At 39.6% G+C, this 8,050-nt stretch overlaps 2 protein-coding genes across 15 annotated transcripts; both read right to left on the bottom strand.

The window, feature by feature from the left end:
• Positions 1-922: 922 nt before the first annotated feature.
• On the bottom strand, positions 923-2,806 carry LOC6623586 (glutamate transporter polyphemus). Of its 4 annotated transcripts, XM_002047762.4 has the most exons (7): positions 2,682-2,804; positions 2,561-2,605; positions 2,351-2,510; positions 2,144-2,303; positions 1,830-2,089; positions 1,587-1,765; positions 923-1,514 (listed from the first exon to the last, which is right to left on the bottom strand). In XM_002047762.4, exons 1-7 carry the CDS (start codon positions 2,690-2,692, stop codon positions 1,010-1,012), a joined length of 1,320 nt encoding a protein of 439 aa, XP_002047798.2. In that variant the 5' UTR covers positions 2,693-2,804; the 3' UTR covers positions 923-1,009. The 4 variants fall into 4 exon arrangements, with proteins under 4 accessions (XP_002047798.2, XP_032291110.1, XP_032291111.1 ...); XM_032435219.2 differs by having other exon boundaries at positions 924-1,514; positions 1,830-2,303; positions 2,682-2,803; XM_032435220.2 differs by having other exon boundaries at positions 927-1,514; positions 1,830-2,303; positions 2,360-2,510; positions 2,682-2,800.
• Positions 2,807-3,099: 293 nt separating this feature from the next.
• On the bottom strand, positions 3,100-5,814 carry LOC26531718 (glutamate transporter polyphemus). Of its 11 annotated transcripts, none has more exons than XM_032435225.2 (10): positions 5,663-5,814; positions 5,563-5,607; positions 5,349-5,499; positions 5,258-5,293; positions 4,811-5,200; positions 4,564-4,742; positions 4,059-4,501; positions 3,853-4,011; positions 3,704-3,791; positions 3,102-3,651 (listed from the first exon to the last, which is right to left on the bottom strand). In XM_032435225.2, the coding sequence occupies exons 1-7, from the start codon at positions 5,671-5,673 to the stop codon at positions 4,081-4,083; spliced, it is 1,233 nt and encodes a 410-aa protein (XP_032291116.1). In that variant the 5' UTR covers positions 5,674-5,814; the 3' UTR covers positions 3,102-3,651; positions 3,704-3,791; positions 3,853-4,011; positions 4,059-4,080. The 11 variants fall into 11 exon arrangements, with proteins under 11 accessions (XP_032291121.1, XP_070064374.1, XP_070064373.1 ...); XM_032435226.2 differs by having other exon boundaries at positions 3,103-3,651; positions 4,059-4,229; positions 4,282-4,298; positions 4,811-5,293; XM_070208271.1 differs by having other exon boundaries at positions 3,104-3,651; positions 4,059-4,229; positions 4,282-4,501; positions 4,811-5,293; positions 5,663-5,813.
• Between the last annotated feature and the right edge of the window lie 2,236 nt (positions 5,815-8,050).

The raw sequence follows: 8,050 nt of genomic DNA, 5'->3' as shown, positions 1-8,050 counted from the left end.
CACATGGGTGGAGTTGCACGTGTTGCAGATTTCAGTGGAAATCATTAGCCAGAGATCAGCAACAGTTGCTCACTAGCCGACTGGCTGACTAGCTGACTGAATGGTTGGTTGTCTAACATCGTTGGCATTGCTTTGCATGCGGCCTGCGTAGCTAATTAGAGCCATAAATGCAACACACAGCTCAATCCCCCAATGTGAGCCCCGTTGAACTTGTTTAAAGCCCCGCGGATTTGACGGAAAGTGATATGCAGGCGTTGGCAAAAAATGTTTGGCCGGCCAACAACAGAAGTAACAACAAAAACGACAACAACAATAGCAATAGCAGCAGCATCAACAGCAGCAGCAACTACAAACAGATGTCGCCTGTCGCCCGTTTTGACCATTTAGGTTATGTTGGAATCCAACACCAGTTTATCAAGCGACGGCCCAAACAATAAATTACGCAATCCAAACGCTCAACTGCAGTCCATCAATGGCATAATGAGGTAAGCGGCTGGCCGCCCCAGCAGCAACAGCAGCACCAGCGGCCCCAGCGCAGATGCATTACCATATCGGCATAAATTCCGGAGCATCGTTAAGTGGGCCTGAAGACGACTGCCAGACAAACAGGCTGTGCTTGTGCCGCTGCCAATGCCGATGCCGCTGCTGTTGAGTGGGGCCGCAGTTTCAAGCAGGTTGCCTGCTGCATGCCACATGCCACATGCCAGAGTCCGCCAGGTTACCCAGAGTGCCACCTAATGAGGGAATCACCGCCAATGCCAATGTCGACATAGCTATCGATAATGGCTGGCTAGGGGAACATAGGACCCAGGGCAGTAGGTGGAGTTGTTCGAGAAACTCTTGCGACTAGGAGCTGTCTTGTAGTTGACCTTTTAACTCTCGTTTAATTTACGATGTCAAACGAACTTTGAAGAGATTTCATTTTGTTCTCAATCAAAACAAAGCTGCTAAATACTTTTAAAATGTATCTAACAGATTTAAATTTAACTTTATTATGTATTAAGTACGATTAAAAGTATCCCTGATCAATTGGGCGTATGGTACTAGACAGCACATTTACTTCTGGAGTTTCGACTTTGGCGTTTGTAAAAGCTTTCTTGCCACCATACTCTTTGATTATATCAACGACTGCGCGATAACTTCCGTATACAAAAACAAAGGTGCCAAATAAAATAATGACTATATTCTTCCACAGTTTCCATTTCAACTTCCCATAGGTTTCCTGATAGAACAGGCATAGCTCAATGCAGCACGGAGCAATTATATTAAGTATGGATATAGAAAAGGCACCAACCAACGCCAAGAGTGGACCCAAATTGGGAAAAGCAATGGCATTCAATGTGCATACAATTACGAAAGCAATGCGGATTATGTACTCAATCACATGGGGATGCTTCAGTTCGCGATTCTTTTTTAGATAATGGTTCATGATAATGTCGATGGGTACATAGCCGCTCAAAGGATATGTAAGAAAAACAGCAACTGAAATAAATACCTTGATAATTTTCGCAAGGCTGTTATAAATGTGCAGACATTTATATATATCTATATGCATATTATCGAAATCCAAGGAATGAAACACTTACACTTCTTCGGTTGGCAAATTTAAAGTGACGCTACCTTCCACCTGATCACCATAGCGCCAGTAGCCAAAAAAGCCAAAAAGAATATATGTGACAGTTATAAAGATACCGGCGCGGGCTAAAACACCGCACCAGCCCAAATACTGGGCAGGCTTAGCCATTTTTTGCTCTATAGCCAACATCTGCAATAATATGGAAGAATGTTGAAATATATTCATTTAGCTATTAGATACCACATTGACTTACCACACCCACCGAGGAAATAGCAAACAGTACAACGCCAAAAAATAGGGCCAGGTCATATTTAAACAGTTCTCGTTCACCCAAGGGGGGTAAGCCGATACAAAAGTAATACAATATACACGCGAATCCCACATAGAGCAGAATATTCGCAAGTATATTTGTAGGTACCAGATACTTCAGTTGACGCAAGAGGAACAGTGGTATTAATAAAAGCCCCACCGCTGCACAATAAATCCAAACATCTATATTAGGCCACACTTCGTCTAAAATTTGTTTGATATTTAAGGCCACAAACACGACGTACACTACACAAATACCGTAGTGTGAGAATGCCAGAACACCGTCTATAAAAAAAGCGACTACTTTGGATATAGAGCGACAACACTTCGGCCCCACACTGAAGGAATACTCAACAGTCTCGGGAAATGTCATATAACCAACACTATTGCGGCGACTGCTCTCGACCATACACATAATCTGCCAGGGAGGTGTTATATATGATTGGTGAGATATATTAGATATACTTTGCCTACTAGTAGTTGCATTCCATAAATAAGTAGGGCGGTGCAAAAGGCAGTCAGAATGGAGCCAGCAATAAAACCAGCGTAGTGAAAGGCGAGGGGCAAGGCCAAAATCCCAGTGCCAATGACGCCCTTCATCAGCGAGGCTAAAGCATCGCAATTGCTTTGGGACAGCTTAATAAGCGAGAATGAGTTTATAAGAAATAGACTTACGATAATGGTGCTTCCACATTTCGATTTTCATATGGATCAAAATCGCTGTTAATAGATAAAAAAACAATTAACTAGAGATGCATTGCAATATGAAAAAGGATGCTATAAGAAAATCACATACCTCTGCGCCATTTCGAAGTTTTTAGAATTATAAGTGAAGATTGATATCAAGACCAAGGCATACTAAGTTATTTATTATGTTAAATATACAAAAATCTTTTGAAATGGGCGATTATTCTCTAAATATCAAGCTTGATGTTCAGTTTTTATTTTAAAGCTACAGTTTTCAACGCAAGAAATGCACTATTCCCTTACTAGCATGCTTTTTATTTTGCCATATTTCAAGGTTTGCGAAATGTGATATATCATTTAATCGGAACTTGCACAATTTCCGTACAACCGTCGCTGCTAAGTAAAGTCATTTTCATGAGTTTATCTACGGCAAAATCAGCGAGAGTCGATGAGATAAGTAGTATGTCCCTTATATATATATGAGAAGTACTTTTGAGTAGTAACCAAGTATTTGAAGACAATTTCCAGCAATTCAAACTGGTTTTTATATTATAACATTTTTGTAATCATTTTATACATTTTGGAATATACAAAACTATCGTTCTGTGAAAAGCTTAAAAAGATACGATTGTCATATTTGTCTGTTATGTCTGCTACTGGATAAATATAGCTCAGGTGAGCCAGACAAAAGGAGCCCATAAAGGAGAGCAGTAGACCCAAATTGTAATATGCAATGGCGCAAAAAACGGAGGCAACTACCATGGCCATACGCAATAGATACTCCGCCGATTTCTTGGTATTCGCCATAAGTCTAGGCGTCATATAGCTGCGCCAAATTATCTCAGTTGTTACGTAGCCCTGCAGCGTATAGCTAAAAAATCTGGGTATTGTGAACAAGGCTGTTGTACATTGACATGAAATGATTAGACAATTATGTATTGCTTGCAGTAAAGGCAGTACGATTCATCGGAGGGCAGATTGTTGATAATAGAACTAGAAGTCTCATCCCCGTACTGCCAACAGCCTAAAAAGCCAAAAATATCATGGCCCGATTCAGCACACCAAACTTTTCCAAGGATCTGGAAACGAAATAGTTGTAATCTGAAAGTTCCAAATATTTGTACGAGTTACCAAACCCAGCGAGTCGATTGAAAACAGAATTGCGCCAAATAACAGGGGATACATAGATGAACGTTGTATATCTGTTCGCTTCGACAGACTGGGTAAAAGAAAGTCTGAAAAATAACCAATAAATCGTTCGATAAAATTGAAAAACTTACTGATGAGCATTAACACATTTGAGATAATGGAAAATGGTACCAGATACTTAAGATCGCATATGAGAAAGGTTGAGATCAGAAGCACAGTGATCAGCACCCAGTTTCTTAGTTTTCGTGCCCATTAACATCACATATACACAATCCACGACGAATGATAACCTGGGGGCTTTTAGTTACATTTTCAATCTAAGGCAATATCAACTCACGATCAATTCTTGTTTTCGCTTCTCATTTGCAACTATAATCTTGAATCATATCCCTAATAGCCCCATAGCTGCCATAACAAAGGACAAAAGTCCCAAATATGATCATAAGTATATTCTTGAATAATTTCCACCTAAGTCTTCCATACGAATCGTGATATAAAAGGCAGATTTCTATACAGCATGGGAATATTAGATTTAGTAGGGATATAGAGAAAGCACCAACCAACGCCACAAGTGGACCTAAATTCGGAAAGGCAATGGCATTCAATGTAACTAAAATTACGAAAGCAATGCGGAGTATGTATTCAATCATATGGGGATGCTTCAGTTGGTTATTTTTATTCAGATAATGGTTTATGATGATCTCTATGGGAACATAGCCACTCAGAGGATAGGTAAAATAGACAGCAAATGCAATGCCCAACTTAGTAAGCTGCGCGATGCTGTTATAAAATTATATAGACGATAGATTAGCAATTGCTCTTATTAATATTGGAATACTTACATATCCTGAGCGGGCAGATTAATGGTGACACTAGCGGCTATGTTATCACCATAACGCCAGTAGCCAAGAAATCCGAAAATTATATTCGTGATGCAAACGAAGAGAGCACACAAGCTCAAAATACCGTGCCAGCCCAAGTAAAGGGCAGGCTTAGCCATTTTGGCTTCAACAGCCAGCATCTGCGTTAATGGGTATGAGTTTTGAAGGGGAATTGATTAACCTGTAGATAAAAGGCTAGCTGACTTACCACACCGACTGACGACGTGGCAAACATAACGATTCCCACGAATATGGGGACATCTAAAGCATTTAAGGGCAGCATACGCTTTTCACCAAGGCTGGGCAAGCCTTTAATCATATAATAGCAAATGGCGCAGAGGCTTAAGTAGATCAATACATTTGCAATTATCGAGAAGGGCACAAGATACTTCAGCTGACGCACAAGAAACAGGGGCAAGCACAAAAGCCCAACTATAGCACAAACAACTCTTAAGTCGGAGCTAGTTATATAAATGTCTGAAAGTTCCTTGAAATGTATGGCAACGAATACGTGATACACTACGTTGTAACCATAGTGAGCGATACACAAAATAATATCCACCAAGCAGCCGACTCCCTCGGATATGTAACGACAGCACTTTGGGCCCACACTAAAGGAAAACACCATTGTATCTGGGAAATTCATATAGCCTACCTTATTGCGACGGCTGGATTCAACCATACACTTTATCTGCGACCGAGTTTATTTATATGAAATGCATCATATTTCGACATATGTGGCTTACCAGTAGTTGCATTCCGTAAATTACTAGGGCAGTACAGAGAATTGTCATCACTACGCCACCAACAGTGCCAGAATACTTAAAGGCCAGGGGCATGGATAAAATGCCAGTGCCAATAACGCACTTGAGTAGGGTCATGAAAGCTTCACAATTTCTATAAGACAGCTGGTTGAGCGAAATCGATGATATAACAAATAAAATATGTAAGCTGGCTTACGATAGTGGCTTCTCCATATTGCGGTTATCATAAGGTTTGTAGCCGCTAATGAAATGTTTGATGTATTACCATAACTAGTGTTTGTGCAAGCCCATCTTACCCATCGCCCATTACAAAATTGTGCCTTAAATTTTTGGAAAATATATAATTTAGTTTTTACAGACTTATAAGAAGAAATTTGTGTTGTTTACAATTGTAATGGGCCATTTTTCAAGGATTGTGATATGCTTTAAATTTCCAAATGAATTGTGAGTCATTGAAATATTTGAATATAAAGAAAAGCCTAGGTGTCGTAGTCGGAATTGCATGAATAGGATACTATATTATGTAATCGGAACTAATCGTACAATGCAGCAGCAATGCATAACATCGTCGCTGCTAAATAAAGAAGAGTTAATAGAACTCTAAAGTGGGACGGGAAATTGTAATAGTCACACTAGAAGTTGGCCTAACCTGGAATCTGAAACAATTTATAAGAAAACTTGATTGGAATATTAATAAATTATTTAATTTAAAAGTGGGTACATAAGACTTTAATAGTGTAAATGGATTTTATGACAAATTTCTATCTTTATAATTTGTAATATACAAAAATTACATTTTATGTGGTTATGTGAAAAGCACTTAAAAAAAATAAGATACGATTGTCATATTTTTCTCTTATGGCTGCTACTGAGATCATTGTGCCAGCAATGCCGCCGCACAGCCCAATAAAAATAAAAAACAGAGAGCGCAAAAGAAATATTTTGCAGGGTCCATAGCCTTCGCTATAACGAACGAATATATTAATAAGGCTCGGATAAATAAAGCCCAGTTGAGCCAGACAGAAAGAACCCACAAAGGAGAGCAGTAGACCAAAATCGGGATATGCAATGGCGCAAAGAACGGAGGCAACTACCATGGCCATACGCAATAGATACTCTACCGATTTCGAGGCGTCCGCTATAAGTCTAGGCGTCAAATAGCTGCGCCAAATTATCTCAATGGTTACGTAGCCCTGCAGCGCATAGCTAAAAAATATGGCTATTGTGAACAAGGCTATTATACATTGAGGCACGCTGTTGAATAATTGACATGAAACGATTAGAAGATTATGTATTGTTTAGAGTTGTGGCACGTACGTTTCATCGGTGGGTAGATTGTTGATTATAGAACTAGAAGTCTCATCCCCGAACTGCCAATATCCCAAAAAGCCAAAGGATGCATAAAAAATAACAACAATTATCATGGCCCGATTCAGCACACCAAACTTTCCCAAATAATTCTCAGGCGTTGTCATGTGCAGTTGAAGTGCAAGGATCTGAAAACAAAACAGTTGTAATCTGAAAGTTGCAAAAATAGGTTGGCATAAGTTACCACGCCTACCGCCTCGATTGAAAACAGAATTGTGCCAAAGAACAGCGGATACTTAGATAAACTCTGTATGGCTGTTCGCTCTGAGAGACTGGGTAAATCGTTCAAAAAATAGCTTAAAATTAAACCAAAGCCTAAAATACAGTTAGCAGAATATTCAAAGAGTCTTTCGTTTAAGTTCAAAAGCTTACTGATGAGCATTAACACATTTGAGATGATAGAAAATGGTACCAGATACTTGAGATCGCGTATGAGAAAGGTTAAGATCAGAGGCACCGTGATCAGTGCCATATAAATACGTGTATCGATAGGTGTAAAATATAAGTCGGCCAGTTTCTTGATATTCTTGCCCATAAACACCACATATACACAATCCACGCCGAAATGATAAATGCAGAGAAATATATCCACCTGGCGGCTAATAGATACATTTTTGATATGTGGGTTATCATAAGCGGCATCGACTCACGAAAAATATTTATTTAAAGGTCTTGCCCAGACGGGTCCATTTAAAATGGCTAGTTGCATTTTTTTTTTTTTTTTTTTTATTTTTTTATATTTTGTTTATTAAGAAATCTGGTATCCTGTTACTCTATGTTAGCAACTTTTATCAGAGTGACATAATTACTTAGCTTAGCGATGATTGTGGTTTTACAATTAGTTATACAATTAGGTTAACAGATTACAGAAACATATTTTGGTGTAATTAACGAAGCTTGTCACCTATACATAACGATCGATTAGGTCGGTTGGGTAGGTCCTCTTCAGTCGCCTTCTTCTTCGCCTCCTTAGCAGGCTCCTCGCCAGGATGTTTGGATGGTTGTGGAGCTTTGTTGAGTAGCTCGCTGCTTGCCTGTTGACTATGTCGCCCACCATTGGAACCTTGAGGTCCTTGGCGATGTCGCGTGTGCGAATATACCATTCGGCTCCAGTTATTTTGCGCAGGGTTTTGGCCTGAATGATGCGAATTTTGTTCAGGTGTGTTTTTGCAGCTATACCGTAAACTTGAAGCCCGTAACGCCACACTGGGGCAAGGATTACCTTGTAGATTAGGACCTTGTTTCGGAGCGAGAGTTTGTTTTTGGAGTTGAGGAGCCAGCTCATTCGCCTTATCTTAGATTTGATGTTGCTCGTT

This window comes from Drosophila virilis, chromosome 3 (genome assembly GCF_030788295.1).
Source record: "Drosophila virilis strain 15010-1051.87 chromosome 3, Dvir_AGI_RSII-ME, whole genome shotgun sequence".
Taxonomy (NCBI): domain Eukaryota; kingdom Metazoa; phylum Arthropoda; class Insecta; order Diptera; family Drosophilidae; genus Drosophila; species Drosophila virilis.
This window is presented reverse-complemented; position numbering and strand designations above follow the sequence as displayed.